At 44.8% G+C, this 17,782-nt stretch overlaps 2 protein-coding genes across 8 annotated transcripts in view; both read left to right on the top strand.

Annotated features, from left to right (window-relative positions):
- zbtb4 (zinc finger and BTB domain containing 4) overlaps nt 1–11,345 on the top strand; it is a 22,742-nt gene extending 11,397 nt beyond the window's left edge. For 4 of the 6 annotated variants that reach the window (XM_074623442.1, XM_074623437.1, XM_074623441.1 and 1 more), the window contains exons 2-3: nt 24–10,627; nt 11,014–11,345. In XM_074623442.1, the coding sequence (XP_074479543.1) occupies nt 40–5,457 (5,418 nt within the window). In that variant the 5' untranslated portion in view covers nt 24–39 and the 3' untranslated portion in view covers nt 5,458–10,627; nt 11,014–11,345. Of the gene's footprint in view, nt 1–23; nt 10,704–11,013 lie in introns of all 6 variants that reach the window. The other 2 variants (XM_074623439.1, XM_074623438.1) reach the window with 2 other exon arrangements.
- On the top strand, nt 11,204–16,656 carry shbg (sex hormone-binding globulin). 2 transcript variants are annotated; one of them, XM_074623444.1, is made up of 8 exons: nt 11,204–11,345; nt 12,855–12,952; nt 13,379–13,568; nt 13,695–13,856; nt 15,046–15,202; nt 15,375–15,511; nt 15,743–15,950; nt 16,261–16,656. In XM_074623444.1, exons 1-8 carry the CDS (start codon nt 11,244–11,246, stop codon nt 16,392–16,394), a joined length of 1,188 nt encoding a protein of 395 aa, XP_074479545.1. In that variant the 5' UTR covers nt 11,204–11,243; the 3' UTR covers nt 16,395–16,656. The 2 variants fall into 2 exon arrangements, with proteins under 2 accessions (XP_074479545.1, XP_074479546.1); XM_074623445.1 differs by lacking the exon at nt 13,695–13,856.
- The last annotated feature ends 1,126 nt before the right edge of the window (nt 16,657–17,782 follow it).

Consider the following 17,782-nt stretch of genomic DNA (forward strand, 5'->3'; position numbering starts at 1 on the left):
ATACTTTCTGATTTCTCTTTCAGATTTCGGGGGCTGGTCATGGTGTCCGGTGAGAAGGTGTGGGACCCCCTCCACGCGGGCCTTCTTCAGTCACGTCTGAGTGAGCAACACCTGGCTACTGGGTTAACTCCCCTCTGCAACATCACACATAGTGCGACCAAGGACGCCGCGTGCCAACAGAGTCAGCGGTTGTCACCTTTGTCTTCCCCGCCACTGTCATTAGTGGCTGCAGACACCCTTCACTCGGATCGGGCCCCCTCACCATTACACCTGCCTGTCAATTTCTACGGCTCGAGCAAGATCGAAGGGCTATACAAACCAGTCCACTGTCTTCGAGCGGCCTCTCAGCCTGAAGAAGAGGAGGAGGAGGAAGGGGAAGCTGAGCAGTTGGAGATGAAGGGTAAAAGGCACGGAGGCCGGGGAGAGGCCATGATGGAGGACAGGCTTGAGGACATGGCTGATGGACCTAAAAATGCAAAAATCACCCTAAGCTTCCCACTTAGTGCCGCCCCCCTCCCAGCCTCCCTGACATCTCCAAACCACTGTCGTAGCTCCTCCTCGTCCTCCCCTTCCCCTCACCGACGGCGGCCATCCTCCAAGAGCTCGGACGAGGGGTCGCTGTGGAAACTGGATGCTACCATGGACGTAAAGCACAGACCTTTTAAGCCCCCGAGGCATGACAGCTCTCCGTCCTCTTCTCCTTCCTCCTCCTCATCTCCCATGACTGTTCATGCACTTAGCAGGAAGGATATAAAATCCCCGCCTCCTCTGAAGTGCTCCAAACTCAATCCAGAGACTCAGTTTCACAGGTCGCCCCCGAGATCCTCCAGCGGGTCTTCAGGCGGCTCTTACGGCGGCGATGGATGGGACAGGGTGGCCAACGGTACAGCATCACCCTCTCAAACCGCCCAGATCCTCTTCAGTCTGGGCACATCAGCTTTTCAGAGAGGTGGGGATGCAGAGAGGAGAGAGAAAATAACAGGAAGACCAGTTGGAAAAGCGGGAAGCCCTCATGGACCAAGTCTTCACCCACCCACCCTCCACCTCCCTCCCCCCTTACCACCACCTCCTCCTCCCCCATCTGAGGGTCTTACCGCACCCCCTCACTCGTCCTCCTACTCCCCTACCGACAGCCTGAAGCCCGAGCTGATTTGCGGGGTGTGCCATCGCCTTTTCAGCTCGGCCTCCTCCCTGACAGTCCACATGCGGCTGCATCGTGGCAGCCGCGCCCTCAGTTGCTGCTATTGTGGCAAAGTCTTCATCCACAGCAAGAGACTGCAATCCCACGAGGCCTCCTGCAGGGTGCCAGGCTTACCCTCCAACAGCCTGGGCCCTCCTTCTCTCACTGTGCATCCAAAGGAGGAGCCGCTGGAGGAGGGCGAGGTGAGAGTAGAGGGGGGAGTGATTGTGGGACAATCAGACATCAGCAAGGCGCGGCCGGGGAAGAAAGCGCGGAGCCTCCTGGCGCGTATCCAAGGTGATGATGCAGCAGCCGCAGAGCTGCTAGCGGGTGATGAGCACCATTTTGTAAAGGTGGTGGATGGCAATATCATTTACTTCTGCTCCGTGTGTGAACGTTCCTACATGACCCTATCCAGCCTGAAACGCCACTCCAACGTACACTCATGGCGGCGCAAATACCCGTGCCATTTCTGCGACAAGGTCTTTGCCCTGGCAGAGTACCGCACAAAGCATGAGGTGTGGCACACAGGAGAGCGGCGCTACCAGTGCATCTTCTGCTGGGACGCCTTCGCGACCTACTACAATCTCAAAACACACCAGAAGACCATTCATGGGATTAATCCCAGCCTCATCTCCAGTGAAAAGACAGCTAACGGGGGCTATAAGCAGAAAGCTAACGCCCTCAAGCTCTACCGCCTTCTCCCCATGCGCTCCCAGAAGAGACCCTACAAGACTTACAGTGACAGTTTGCATAATGGCCTTCTACTGCCACCATCTGATTCACCCTCCCTCTCTCTGCCTGGCCTGGGTTGTACTCTGGACCCTGGGGACCTACAAAGCATCATCAGTGGGGCCCACCCTCAGAGTGTAAAGCCTGACCCAGATGACTTCCCTGATGGCTTCCCTGTTTCTGTGTCTGCGGAGCACGGGGACCTCTCCACGCTGACACCCCTCCCCCAATCGGACATGCCCCAAGTTAGAAAACATGAGAGTGAGGCCCTAGAGTTAGAGCAGGGGAGAGGCAGTTTCAAAATGTCTAGTAGCAGCAAAACCAAAACTCCCAAGACTGGTAGAGGCACAGAAACGAGCATGCCTTCTGTGATAACATATGGCCATACAAAACCCTCTGTCATAGTTCATGGAACAGCAGTGTCATCCTCTGTCATCGTGCATAGCAATCAGGTCACCTCTGGAAGTGAAAAAAGCCCAATGAGCAGCCCATCCCCTGAAGCCAGCAGCAGTCAGACTTCACCCAAGGGCATTCCCAGGCCAATCAAAAAGCATAGAGATAGCGCAGATAACCACAGAAAGAGGTCAAGAGACAGTTCAGATACCACAGAGGGGGGTAGTGCAGAGACAGGCAGATTATTTCACAAATCACGCAAAGCCCACAGCAAGAGTGTCATCTCCAACTCAAAGCAGCTGTCAGCATCTGTAGGGTCACAGGTCAAAGAGGCAGGGCCACTGTGCCAGATTACTGTACGTATTGGTGAGGAAGCCATAGTGAAGCGCAGCATCTCTGAGACAGACCTTCGGCGAGACAAGAGCCTTTCTCCCCCTAAAACCAAACGGAGTGAAACATCATCTGTGCACTCCCACCACCATCACCATAAACACCGCCTCCACCGCAGCATGGAAGAAGAGGATGATACAGAAGGAGGAGATTGCGAGGAGGAGGTCAGGAAAAAGAGCTCCAAATCTCCCAATGAAGTGAGGGAGTACTACTTCCGTCGGGAGGTGCGTGACCCGGACAGTGACCAAGACACAGAGGATAACTTATGGCGGCCTTACTACTCCTACAAGCCTAAGAGAAAGGCCCAAGCACATCTACAGAGGGTCAAGAGCTGGCAGAGGAAGCTAAAGTTCAAGCGCTCCATCCGGTTGAAGAGGAGGACGGACAGGATCAAAAACCGTGTGAATAAAGAAACAGAGAAATCACAAGATGAGGAAGAGGACGGGGAGATTGAGGAGGCCGAAAAACTGTCAAAAGCTAACAGAGACGAGGGAGAGGGGGAAAAGAACGATTATCTCTCTGCCCCTTTAAAGGAGAAAAACAAAGACGCAGAAGAACAAGTGAAGGAGGCCCGTCATGAGGTTTCCACTCCTCCTCTGCACTCTCCAAAGCCTCCTCTGTCTACCTCAGTGGCTCCTACGGGAATTAAGAGGCGGCCTTGGACTAATGGGAATGCAGCAGAGTGTGGTACATGTGGCCGCTGGTTCTCAAGCCCCAGGAAGCGAGACAAACACGAGCTGAGCCATCTGCTGGAGTTTGTGTGCCTCTTCTGCCGTGCCACTTTCCCCTCAAGGGATAAGTTGGAAGACCACCAGAGAGTCCAGCATCCCAAGCCTTCTGAGACACCCTCTGTACCCCCGAAAGTGGCACTCGGCGAACAAGTCGAAGGGGCCGTTGTGAAATCTGTGCCAGAGATTGCAAAGTATGACGAAGAAAAAGGGGGGCAAGTAGGGAGTAATTCTAGTCCAAGTCGCCTAAGCAGAAGAGCATTATCACGACACACCTGTCCACAGTGTCACAAGGTGTGCAAGACATCGTCAGCACTGACTCGCCATATCCGACGCCATGAGTTAAGCAGTTCCCCAGAGAGAGAAAAGGAAGAGCCAAAAACAACAGAGGCAGTTGTTAACACTGTTAGCAGAGACCTAGAGACTGAAAAAGCCCAGGCTCCCTGCGCTCTCTCTGTTTCAGTTATCAGCTATTCAACACCCGACCCGCCCAGCAGTGGCGAGTGTTTGGCATCACAGCAGCACGACGACCATCTCAGCGAACTGACACATGAACATCAGATGTCAGAATCCAGTGACAAACATGAACTGACACATGCAGCTCTAGAGAGAGAGCCCAGCCCACAGATTGCAGACCCTCCATTAGAAAGCCCGGTTAACCTTACGCCCACTAAACACGAATTCACGCCTGCCGCACCCTCCGCTCTCCAGAGCGTGCTCGTCATGAACGGACCCGAATGCCTGGACTACCGCACCCCCAGCAAAAAGAACCAAGACAGCCAGATCCACAGAATACCCAGCCCTGTGCACATCGTGGCATCCACCAACACCTCTCCAAATGTGCCCATGACATCACAGACCAGAATAACCACTGCTGCTCCTCCTGTTTCCATGACAACAGCTCTCAGCTCCGAGGGGGGATTCATGAAACGGGATGGGGTCATTATGGACCGAGAGAGGCAGGGTGGGAGTGGTTTATTTCTACATGTAGGTTATGAGGAACCACCTCGGGTCCAAGATCTCAGAGTTCAGTCCCTGTCCAGGAGTCCCTCTCCGGATGAAGCACAAGACCTGACCATGTCCTCTATTCTAGCCAGAGAGAGGGAGATAGAGAGGCAAAGGGAGAACGAGAGGGAGCTGGAGAGACAGAGGGAAAGGGAGCGGGACAAAGAAATGGTGAAAGAGAGAGAAAAGGAGATAGAGAGGGCCCATCAGATGAGTAGAGTTGCACACGCCCCACAGGACCAGATTTCTCTGTTGGTCCCTAAAGAAGAGCCCTTGAGCCCTGTGCCGTCCCCCCAGCATATCCCCACTCAAACCACTATGAATGGCTCCTCCTCACACAGGCACACTCCCAAGTCCCCCTGCCGGTCCCCCTCAACTATTGGCCTCCTAGCTCAAGCCAACCGCCAGGTTCACTCCAGTTCACAAGGACTCGACAGGCTCCCACTGCCCACTGGAGCAGCTGGTGCCGGTGACCGCCCCTCCGCCCACGCTCTGCTTCTCCCCCGAGCCCCTCAACCACCTGAGCCGGAGCACCACGATAACATTTCTTCCAGAGATCCCCAGCAGGGAGACGTCACCCCAGTGGGCTACCACGGCCAGAATTACCCCCTACCCCTTATTGTGCCGGACAGCTACCGCTCTGGTAAGAAGCAGGAGGAACACCTGCTCATGTCCTATCCTGCTGGAGCTCTTCCCTTTGGCCCACTGGGGAAAATGATGGTCCCTAATGGCGGGGACCTGGCTAAGCTGCCATTTTATCCGGACCCTTACCAGCTGCTCTACGGGCCGCAGCTGCTGGCCTACCCCTATAACCTGGCCGCTCTTCCTGTGGCTCTGAATATGATGGGACCTGGCGGGGACAAGGTGGAGCCTATGCCTTTCCTTCCTGCCATCTTCAACTACGCGGCCACTGCTGGGCCCTACATGGGCGCAGCCCCGCACCACCTTGTGGCAAATCCCAGCCTGTACAGCAGCAGCAGCGGCAGCAGCAAGAAACACCGAGACAGCAGCAGCAGCAGCAAACCGTAGGACACAGAAGCACTATAAGGAATATATTTCAATGGGGACGGCCTGGCCTGTTTAGGATGGGAGCGGGAGGGGTGCGTGCTCACTGGGTCACTGAGTACACTCGCACGCTACCCCTGCCTCTCTTTTTATTCAGTAGAGATCAGAGCTAGGCATTAAATCAGGAGTAGGTTGAAGGGAGGAGAAGGAGCAAAGAAACGGGGAGAGGGGCCGATATTCTAGTGACGTATCATTACTCCCCTCTCTTTACTCTCGCTCACCTTTCTCCGTGTCTCTCCTGTCTTGCTGTAGTGTGTCGTAGTTCTAGAGCTTGATTAATCTTCCTCTCTGACTCATTATATTATCTATAAGAATAAGAACTGCTAACAGGGTGTGTGTTGTGTGAAAAATTAGTTCAGTCTGCTTCCCTTTATAGTCACCGCATAGCGAGGATAAACGCTCTTCAGGGAAGGCTTGTGTGGGCAAGGATAGAGGGATGAGACAGAAGAGTCCTCGACACAGTTGACGGTGGAGCATTAAGCAACTCGAACCTTGCGTCATGTTTGTACGAGCGAATGCAGGTGTATCCTGTCGTTAAAAATAGTCCATGAAAGTTATATATGAGCATGTATATGCACATGTATGTAGGGATTTGTGCATGCAGAGGTGGGCTTGAGCAGCAGGTATTACTGCGTACGTGTGAATGTGTGTGTGTGTGTGTGTGTGTGTGTGTTTGTGAGTATGTGCGTGTATGGTTAGATCATTCCGTGTGAGACTCACACAGCATTCCTACTCTAGTCGGAATAGCTACTGTAGGTCAAAAATGTAGAAGTGCATTTAGAAAGTGATTCATATCCAAATCATTAAGAAGTCAACGCTGTGGCCGGGTGCGAGTCTATGACAATGACAGATCATCCGAGCTTCTAATGTCTCAACTAACCTGGCGACTTTGTGGCCAGATGGCACTGTAGGATCTGTATAGCATTCACCATAGTTTATACCTTATGTGCACAAAACTAGAAAAAGTAGTGGTCACTTAAAGGGGACACTTGTAGCTGCTTGGGATATGTAGCTGGCCACTGGGCAAGAATTAAAGGCTGATAGGCCATTGCACTTCCGTTTTTCATCTCATTTCCTTCACATAAAAAAAAGGAAAAGAATAAAAACCAGTCAGCCTTCATCTTGCGTAGCTTTTTCCTCTTTGATTGGAAGAGGAAAAGGCTCCATTTCCTAAGCCAGGGAAGAAGAAAGTGACAGCAAGGAAGGAAAAACGAAATATGGATTCAGGGTATTGAGTTGTTTCTGTATAGGAAAAGAAATATATGGGCACAAAACTGTCGGACTCTGAGTCAGAAGGACCCACAGAAATGAGTTTGGGGACAAAAAAAAACTGCTCCCCAACTGGGGGGTGGGATCGGAAATAGCCTGAGCTATCTCCCCTCCCACCCTGTGTCATTTACTAAGAGGTAGGAAAAAGGCTGAGCTTAGCAGCCAAAGTGGTGGCCGAACTCCCCAGGTGCCCTCCTGGGGCCTTTTTTTGTTACGTGTAATGTTATCTCTATATGTTTGTTTCGTTAAACTATGTTGTTGTTTATGTTGTTTAGCCCTCTTACCAGATGGAAAAATGGCTTCAGTGAAAAGGGGGAGTAAACTTAAAAATATGAATGTAAATTTAGTCATGAGGTTAATGAAGTACAGCTGCATTAATGGTAGAGTTGGTTTTCAGTTCCTTTTTGTTTCCGTTATGACACAAATAACCTGTTAAAGAACCGTATAACGTCTGGTATGCATATATACAGTAGTCCTAGGAACATGTCAGTAAACTTGGGTTCTGTATCCACAACGCATGAGCAACACTTTGCTTCCTAACCGTTTATATCCTCGGCAAATCTGGCATTGTGCGCACAGCTTTTGTTTTTCTGTTTGATATTTTTCTGGCTCTCTTCATCTTCCATATATCTGTTGATATTTTATTTTATTTTTTTTTTATTCATTATACACCGCAGTTTGGAACAATTCCACAAAACCAGCTGCCACATTTACGTCTCAAAGTCACTATTTAGAAGCTGTTTAATTCTCCCTCTTCCCTCAAGCATACACTGCACCTCCTCTGAATGAAGTACATATGTTTTCAGTGTGCGTGCATGTGTGTGTGTGACGGGGCACCTTTTTGGTTCAGGCAGGAGTGGTAAAACACACTGTGACCAACTGCAGGGGCGCACAAGCATCCCCTTGGGTGTGGTTACAAGCCTTTTTTGCGTGTAGGCGTACGTGTTTTGTGTACGAGAGTGAGTGACTGCGCGAATATGAAAACCAAAATAAATCTGCCTGAGCAGCATATCCCTTGGCAGTATACGGGCCACCTGTTATTTTTTTTTGTTCTTTGACACTTTCCTGTGAGTTAGTTTCAGTGTAAAAAAGCCTTGCTGTCTCCAATACACTATCTCAAGCCATTCCTGTAGATGGACATGTATGTGTTTTTGGACCATTTCTTATGCCATCATGGTTATCATACAGACCAAAAGCATGCAAAATCGACGTATTGTAGTGACTGGACTGGAATCTGGTGGTAATATACAACTATTTACTGTATGTTTTAGTTTAAATGAATGTGCCTCTGCTTTGATATTTAAATAATTATCTATAGAAAGATGTGGATCTGCCAGATTTCAACTGTTAAGGTGCCTTGTTATGGCATAAGAAATTTGAAATAGCAAACGAACGTTTTCTTGAGAGACGACAGATTTGGAGATAGATTTCATGGCTTTGTTTGCTATGAAGCTGTTCATAGACGTAGGGGTGTGGCTAAACTGTTTTTGGTATCGTGTACATGTCTAGGGTAATACTGTGCCATATAGAGCCCACAAAATATGTTAATGTTATTTTTAAAAGATGTTTTAATGTTGCCTGATGACTTTGTCTTTAGATTTGATACAAAGGCTTGTAGCCACAGCTCTCCCAAAGTCTGTAGTCTCCTTTTCCGACATTCTTCCTGTTCTCTCTCTCTCTCCCCCTCCCCTTGTTTCTGTCTCCCTTTCTTTCTCTTTGCTGCAATCAAACAAAATAAAGTATTAACCTGATGACCCAATGAAATCAACTCTAGTCTGGACTCATGTTTTATTTAATAACGGTGTCTCCATTAATCTTTACAAGTTGATCTTAATCTGAACCATGTGCTTTAAGTTGTTGTTTCGCATCGTTTGATCCTCCCTGTGAATCCGCCAGTGAATTTAGTGATTTAGTGAAAGCAGAATAGATGGTGGTCATCCTTTGCACTTTTAAGCACATGGTGCATTAGTTGATTCTTCTGTCACTGTGCATTCAGTGTTAATTTAAAGGAACAGTGTGTACCATTTCGTTGCATCGCCTGAAACTAAGAATCGTGTTTTTGTAAGCTTAGAACGAGCCGTTTATATCTACATAGGGAGCGGGGTCCTCTTTACGGAGTCCGCCATGTTTCTACAGTAGCACAGAACAGACAAACCAAACACTGGCTCTAGAGAGAGCCTTTTGCGTTTTTACGTCACCTGAAGGCCACCGTAGTTCTCCGTCACGCTTGTGAAACTGTGGTAACGTGAGCCGCAGAGTGCAAAACCGTGGTACCGCCAGCCACCCTCTGACTTCCGTTGCTCCTAAAGTAGTTTTATTACGGTAACGATGGCCTTTGAGCGAGGCGAACGGCGCTACCGCGGTTTTGCACTCGACTCAGTTGGCTGCAATCTGCAACCACACTTGATGTTGCCAAATCCTACACACTGCACCTTTAATAACCTGGTGTTTTCTTTTATGTAATATTAACCACAGCACACATTCATGTTTTTTTTATTCTAAATATATAAAAACTACGTCCTGAAAGTTTGTTGCTGACATGTAAACCCGAGGCTGATTACAGCTTCCTCTTAGCAGTCAGCGGATTTAGTATCATCCTTGAATGAGCACTTTCCCGCTAGTGACGCTAGTCTGAACAGAAACAGTCAGCCTGGTGACTCACTCATCTTTGCACTCTCCAAATATGATGTCAGAGATGAATTGAAAACTAAATATTAATGAAATAATTTCAAAAATTGACTAAATCTATCAAAAACATTCATCATGAAATGTCAAGAGCGGAAAAAAAAAATCTTGCAGCCATGGCCTCGGGGATGGTTGGGATTTAAAGGTGCAGTGCTCCCTTGCCAATAATATTCTCAGCATGGCAAAGCATTCGTTTACCTCAATGGGTCTTTTTCTCAGTAGTCATTTTGAATTTTAACTTGTCATAGCAGGACAATCACAGGTTTTACTAATAACGTTAAAGGAACAGTGTGTACCATTAGGGGGATCGATTGGCAGAAATGGAATATAATATTAATAAGTATGTTTTCTTTACTGTATAATCACTAAATAATAAGAATTGTTGTGTTAGCTTAGAATGAGCCATTTATATCTACATAGGAAGCGGGTCCTCCTTCACAGTGCCAGCGGCCATCTTTTTACAGCAGCCCAAAACGGACAAACTAAACTCCGGCTCTAGATAAGACCATTCGCGTTTTTACGTTTTTGCGTTGGCCGCCGTCATTCTCCTTGGCACGCGGAAGAAGTTTCAGTTGATTGCGATCCGCAACCTCCCCGCTAGAAGGCGCCAAATCCTACACACTGCCCCTTTAACAGTGGCTCTGTTCTAATCAAATGCCCCAGTAAGCTATATGACAATGGGCCAGCATGCACAATACAAGGACCCTGAAACTTACCCAGCTAAATGGGATGCAGCCATCGTTAGTGTTATTGTTTACACCTGTGCGTTCCCTACTGTAACATCAAGATGTCTGCTGTGAAAAAAAGCCCTGTCGGCACATACGCCATGACGGTTAACAGACGTGAGTGCACACATGAGAAATGTTACGCTTCGGTGTGATTTCATATTTCAAATTAATTTCAAACAGCTGAATAACAGATTGTTTACTGATTGTTCCTTTGTGTGTGTGTGTGGGTGTGTGTGTGTGTGTGTGTGTGTGTTTGTTTTGCACTTTTCCCAGTATTCCCCAGTTATCACTGCCTTCCTGGAAAAGAGAGTATATCACAGGAATCAAGCCACCAGATGAGAGGGGAAAAAAGACGAGGCACAAGTCCTTCTCTCATCGGTTCCTCCTCTTCACTCTGCAACACACACTGAGTCATAAGTCAGCAGTGGGGAATCAAGGTTCCTGTGTAATGGGTAAACACACATCAGTGGTCGGGCTAAGGTCACTCTCCCGGGCTGCAGCGTCCACTCGACATGAATCACCACACAGGCAGGAGATTTACAGACTGAAGGAAATGCACACTCTATTAAAAATGTTCTTTGCTGAATTATTTCTAATATTATAACAGACAATAACATGACTTTAAAAAAAAAAAATAATAATAATAATAATTTAAGGTTAAAGGAACACATACACATACTTGTAAAGGGACATACAGACAGCAGCAACAACATATATAAACAAAAAACATTAAAAAAAGAAAAGAAAAAAACTTTTTTTTCTGCCAGTCACGCTACACATTCTGTCCTCTAACCTCTGTTTACCTGCTGCCCACTCTGTGTCTTTTGTCCCCATTTAGCCGGAAAGGACTCCCACCTGGGGATCGATAACCTGCACAAACCATGGCATATATGCCGTCTGGAGAGTGTGCCAGCACACACCGCCGCTTCAAACACTGTTGCCGAGAAAGACTCTGCTCCTCGTCCCACCGCCGACACCTCAGGGTATAGCGTGGAGTCAGCAGACCACCCAAGGGGCTTTTGGAGACTTGCACACTGGGAGGCCTGGGTTGGGTGAATGCATTGAAGGATGGCCGTGTTTTGGAAAGCAATGGCAGGTGGACTGCTGCTCTCTCTGAGCCTCACTCTGCTGGGGTGGAGAGTTGAGGGACAGGGGAACGGACGGGGTAAGGTATGTTCACATGCAATGTCACCATTATAATGCCTGGTATGTGTGTTAAAATGCTCTTATCAATCTCTATCTCATAGTCTAAAGCAGGAGTTCTCAAACGTTTTGGGGCCAGGGACCCCCTTACGACCTCTTAATCGTAAAACCCATTAATTATATGCTTACCACAAATTTGTACTCTTAGATACTATTTGAACTATTTGTATTCTAAAACTTTTCAAGCTAAATACCTCAGACATGTTTCATAGTGATAAACAGAAACACATTTCAATTTGAATCATGTTAATTTAAAATAAGATGATCCTTTATTAGTCCCACAGCAGGAAAATTTGCAATGCTATTTAATTTGAATCCCATTTATACACTTTTAAACAGAGGGGGAGTTTATTCAAATTACATTTGGACTCAACTTTATAGCATTTATAGCCTACAGATCCAATAAATTATCTTAGAAGCTTTCAGGAAATGAACAGTGACAAGACCGGCATAGTCCTAACAAATCCAGATGTTTAAACTTACCAGTCTAAAGCTGACTTTCAGTAAATGCGTCAACTTGAAAATAATAAACGTATTGCTGTGTTTCACAATCAACAGTTTCTATCGGCCCAAAGCTAACGTGGGTGGGATTAATGGGCACAATATGCTTGTTTTATTGGTGCAAATGGTCTCCATCTGTCGATATGCACATTTTAATGATACAGCACAATTTTATAATTGATAGCTAATTATTTTCAGCACCCCCCTGACAGAGTGCCATGGACCCCACTTTGAGAATGACTGGTCTAAAGATCATGTGCGAACAAATGTGTGAACAAATTTCCACAAAGAGCGGATCTGTATGGTGTATAAATGGTCTCTGTGCATTTTGTAGCTTCAAGTCCCTAAATCTGTGAATGATTCCTGTGATATGTTTCTTGTTTTTGCTTACGGTAAAATTACGAAAAGGTCACACAGTCTGTAAATAGATGGAAATATCTGCCTCTCGGGCAATTTTTTTAAACATCCTCTGTATTAATTCTGTGTTTGATATGTTTTTGAAAGCTGGAGGATAGAGAAAGTGCTGTATAAAATACTAATATTAACCAGTAAAAAAAATGTGAATGAACTCTACTGCATGCAATTCAGATAGCAGTTGAAGAGGGGTCAAGAGGGGTTTCCCAGCCTGTCCTAATAACCATTTATTTAGACTTGGGACTTTGCTCAGTTTGTGGGCAAACACCACCAACTGCTTTTACCCCACCATTGATATAGTGTCTTTGGATTGACATTGATTTTGCACTTCATTACCACTTGCACTTCTCTTGTTAAAAGATAATTAAGTTTTTAAGTTGAATCAATGACTGAATAAAAATCATCACTCAGTTTAATATGGTTTTAACCACGAACCGATCAAGGTATCCGACAAGAAAACACAAAAGCAGGGTTTAATGAACATGAACTGTGCAATAAAAAAAAGAGCTGCAGTAATGATTTCATGTCAAACGAGTACCTTGTGAACATTGTGTCTTCCAGAAAGAAGTATCAGGCGGTGCTACGGTCTACCTTGGCCAGGACAGAGACATCTGGAGGCCACTGATCCACACAACAGTAAACCTCAGTGAGATCAGCAGGTACGTCAGCAGGAGCAAACCACTGCACCGTGAAGGCCTCACATCGAACTACTCACTGAAAATCTGACGTCAAGGAGGGAAAAAAAAGGCTCTTGCATATTACAGAACTAAGACTTGTAAGCTAAACTCCCAGTTGAAGCACTTTGGGGAGAATATGTGGAAGCAAATACAGGGTATAGTTAGGAATTCTCCCCCTTATTTTTGATAACATACATATTATATAACCCTTCATTATATTGCTTTTCTTCAACAGTAGAAGTATCACTGCTTTTTACACCCTCAGTCAGAGGCACTGGTCTGTGTCTAAGGCAAAATATTGCTGGTCAGCCCTAGAAGAAGTAATAATAAATTGGGAGAATCATCTTCTTTATCTTCTATGAAGCAGCGTTCCCTTGAAAATAATATTATTCTGCTCTGTTTCTGCAGCATCAAGTCATCCTTTCAGTTACGGACGTTTGACCCAGAAGGTGCCATTTTCTACGGGGACACCAAAAATGGGGACGACTGGTTTGTTTTGTCCCTGAAAGACGGCATCCCCCTGATGCAGATCAGCAGAGAAGACATCCTCGTCAGCGTGGCAGGCGGCCCCAAGCTCAATGATGGACAATGGCACACAGTGAGTGTAGGCTTGTTTTTTCATTCTTCAAATTGCACATCATTAATAATCATACAATGTCCTGGACATAGTTAGTGTGCAGTAACTCTTAGTCTGAATTCTTCTTGTGCTCCTGGTGCCACCAAGCTGGAGGTGAGCAACCAAGAGATGTTTGTGATTCTAGAGGTGGACGGCTCCAGCGGGCTGGTGGTGGGCATGCAGTCCAAACAGACACAGGAGGTGCTATCGGGTGAACTCCGACTGGCCGTTGGCGGGATCCTGATCGACAAGGAAAAGATGATTGTTCCGGTATAGTGAGTCCATCCGCCCTGGGATACTTTACATTAGTTTACATTTGTCTTTTATCTGTCTTGTTCAATAGATTACATAAGTTATTTTGTTTCATCAACCTGCTTCACCTACAGTTCACACTTGTATGATTTCCTACATTTCCCATAATGACTTTCAACAACAACCAGAAAATGAACATGAACTTGCCATGAAGTTTTCTCAGGTAGCGGACAAGAAGTGTTAATAGGACTACGAGATGAATGAGGTGGCACAGATCCATCGTCATGACAACAGAGCAAACTCTATCCACTGATAAAGACTGTCGCTACGTCCAAATCGCATACTTTTTCTTTTTTACTTTTAGTACGTACTGCAGCTGCCCTTACAAAGTATGTACTGTTGCATGTAGTATGCATACAATTGGGACATACTACTTCATCATAACATTGTGCCTTGAACTTTGACCCTCTTGCTCGTGTATTTGCTTGGCAGAGGATTGTGGCTCAGAATAGCCAGGAAAGCATGCTGGCTCGCATACTGCAAAATGTGACCGGATGTAGTAGGACGTCCTGGTACTTGACGTATTGGGACATACTAAATCTTTTTCTGGCATACTAAATAGTATGGTAGTATGGGTATTGGAACGCACGGTGTGTGATACAATTTAAAGCGAGTTATTGGACCTTGATTTGGGATTATTTTGTCAAACACACATGCCTAAAAGCATGTACTGTAACTCTTTGGTGGCTGCATTGCATTCTGGTTTACTGAGGCTTTTGTAGGCATCTCTTTCATTTTGTCTCCATAGTTCAATGTCAACGCAACATTATGAGTCTATAGAAAGAAGCTTTTGTTGTTCATTCTGAAGGACTAACATTAGAAAAATTACTTTTCTGTTGTCGTTGTACACTGCATTGTAGCTGCAACATGACTCAGTGTGGGTCAGCTTTCCTTGGTAATAAAACGGACATACTACCGGAAAATGGGCCTATAAATCACAGACTGTTTTGTTTTGCACCAGTAATGTGTAACAGTAATGTAAAGGGGTTTTGAGGTGGAATTTTTTTTGTTCAAGCACCCTGTAACAGGACTGTGACAAAGTGCACTGAAAAATGACCGTCTTGACTCTTGAACATTTCTGAACCTGAAAGCTTGAATTGCTGTTCTTGCTCTTCAGCTACTAAATGCATTGCTGCGTTCTTTGTAGTTTGAGCCGCAGATGGACGGCTGTGTGCGGGAAGGCAGCTGGCTAAACCTCAGCATGCCCTGGGAGGCAGAGGCGGAGGAGCTCTGGCCTTGCTATCAAAACGTCCAACCTGGCAGCTACTTCCCTGGCACTGGATTTGCCATTTTCAACACCTCAGGTGCGAACATTGATCTCGATTATACAAGATATGGACAACACTCATTCATATAATAACAAGCTACCCAACAGGCCTGGATAATGCATTATTGCATGACATGGCATCTTGGGTAGAAATATATACTTTTAATCTGTCTTCAGATTCTATCAATTTATTGTTTTGTCTTCTACAGTTTTCCACTTTGAGTCCGATGATGGGGTCAAGGTTGAATTGTGGGGAGATTTCAGTAAAATGGATGGGACCATTTTGAGCATCAAGGCTCCTGGGCAAGAGCTGATGTTCGCTTTAGTGGCCAATAATAACACAAAGGTATGCACATTAAATCAGACATGAGTCAAACTGAATTTGCTAATAATTCCTAGCATCTGTTTAAAAGTGCTGATGGCACTGTAAGAGTGGCTTCATAGCTTACATGAACATTTGTGTAATGTAATCCCCCTCACACATGCACACATGCAGACAGATTGGAGACCCCCTATGAATTTATCCACAGAGTTATGTTACCATATTTCTTCTGTCTCTCTCTATTTGAATTTGCAGGAGGTCACACTCATTTTCGGCGAAGAAAAAATCAGTATGAAAGACACTTTCAAGAGACTGGTGATAACCTTTCAGACAGATTTACTGAAAGTGCTTGAAGATGAAGATGAAGATGAATCAAAGACCACGTTATCTATCATTCCAGTGAGCCACCCTGGTTATTTGACCACATGGAGAGAGGGTCGTCTTGCCGTCGGAGGTCTCCTGGGTGAGATTAAACAGTGATGATGTGCATTGTGTCTCTAAATTGTCTGTACAGTATTTACATCTTCAAATTTAAGCTCCTAGATGACTGTTCAGAAAGGGTCATTTGAATGTGCAGACAGGGTTTATAGAAAAAAACACACAATAAAAAACATTAATAACAAAATAAACAAGATTAAGCACAAGAAAAACAACCAGTTACAATAAAATATACATCCATAAAGAAAACCCATTGATTAGGCCAGACAAGGAGCGTGGTGTAGTGCAATACAAGGTGACTCATATTTTCTTCTTCCTCTTTTTTCACTTTTCAGGTGAGGGTGAGGATGACGTTGGCTCCCAGTTCTTGACAGGCTGTCTGGAGAAGATCCAGGTCCAAGGGAGGGATTTGGACCTGGATTTAGCTGTCAAACACATGTCAATCTCATCTCACAGCTGCCCTGCATAGACCATGAAAGTATGCATGTTCAAAATGTGGAGTCAATGTTTGCAGGGGTTTCCAAATGACATAAAAAAATATATGCAAGGTGTGTAAAGTGAAAAATTGTCTGCTAATAGTCATTCTGTATTTTTAATGTGGTATTTGAACCTAATTAACCTCTAAAATGTGGAGAATTTACAATAACATTTTAATATGTTGTTCAATAGACTAATCTGAGAAATGTGACCTTGCTACAGTCTGTTTCTAAATAAAATATGATTCTCTTTAATATGGCTATCCATGAACATGAATTTTATTGCTGCATTTAAGGTGAAATAAAAGCCAACAGAGCTTTAAGGAGATTTAAACACTGTGATGAAACACTAATGTTTAATAGATACTGAGTGGGGTAGGAGTGAGGCAGAGATTTAACACATGGATTTTGCTCCCTCTAGTGGATTATTAAAGATAATGTTAGAGTCATACCATCCGCTGTGTATGAGGCTACCCAAACAATAACACTAGAACACTAGATTCACGTAAAGTCACAAATATTGTTGATCATCCAAGAAAAAAAATCTGTAATTTTAAGGAATGTGCACAAATGTCACACTGCCAGAAAGTCTATGGTTATTTTTTGTCTTTATTAAATGTTTAAAAGGTTGAAATATATTACATGTCAGAACAAGTCATCTTTTGTTAAGCATAGAAGGAACAGAAAGAAAACAAATATTCATCAAATGACTCAAAATCACAATGAAGAATGTTTTAAGATATTCCTGTGGATTAAAAATGAATCTGGATATTATTTGTATGTGTGTAATGTATTTAAAGTTATGATAGTTTGAAGAGAATGTTGGCACCTCTTTATTGTCCAAAATTCAAGCAGAAACGTTTAAAGCATAATTTATTTGTTATTACTATAATAATGATAATAATTATTACTGTTATAATAATAATAATTATTATTAATAACTACACATTCACGTTAAATAAAACACAAAAAGAAGTAAGAAAACAATATTTTACCTATTTTTCTGGGAAGATTATGCATGTAGTGTGATTCAGTTCATTCTTACACTTCATTTGGGGCATTTACATTTATGAATGAAATGTTCACCCAATAAAAATCTAAATTTTTCAACAGACATCACTTTTAGTGATATTTAGACTAAGCCAAAAAATTAAACAAAACACAGATTTAAGACAGATATAAGCCTAAAATAAAACCCATAGAACCTTCTGCTACTACTGCAGTATTTGGAGTAGCACCACAAGACATACATCTTAGTCGCCAGGCAAAGAATATGATAGCTTTTGCATCTCTCTTAGCTAGACGACTTATACTTCTTAAATGGAAGGAGAAGTATCCTCCAACCTTTAGGGTGTGGTTTAAAGATCTCATACATCATTTT

This window comes from Sebastes fasciatus, chromosome 22 (assembly GCF_043250625.1).
Source record: "Sebastes fasciatus isolate fSebFas1 chromosome 22, fSebFas1.pri, whole genome shotgun sequence".
In the NCBI taxonomy this organism is placed as follows: Eukaryota; Metazoa; Chordata; class Actinopteri; order Perciformes; family Sebastidae; genus Sebastes; species Sebastes fasciatus.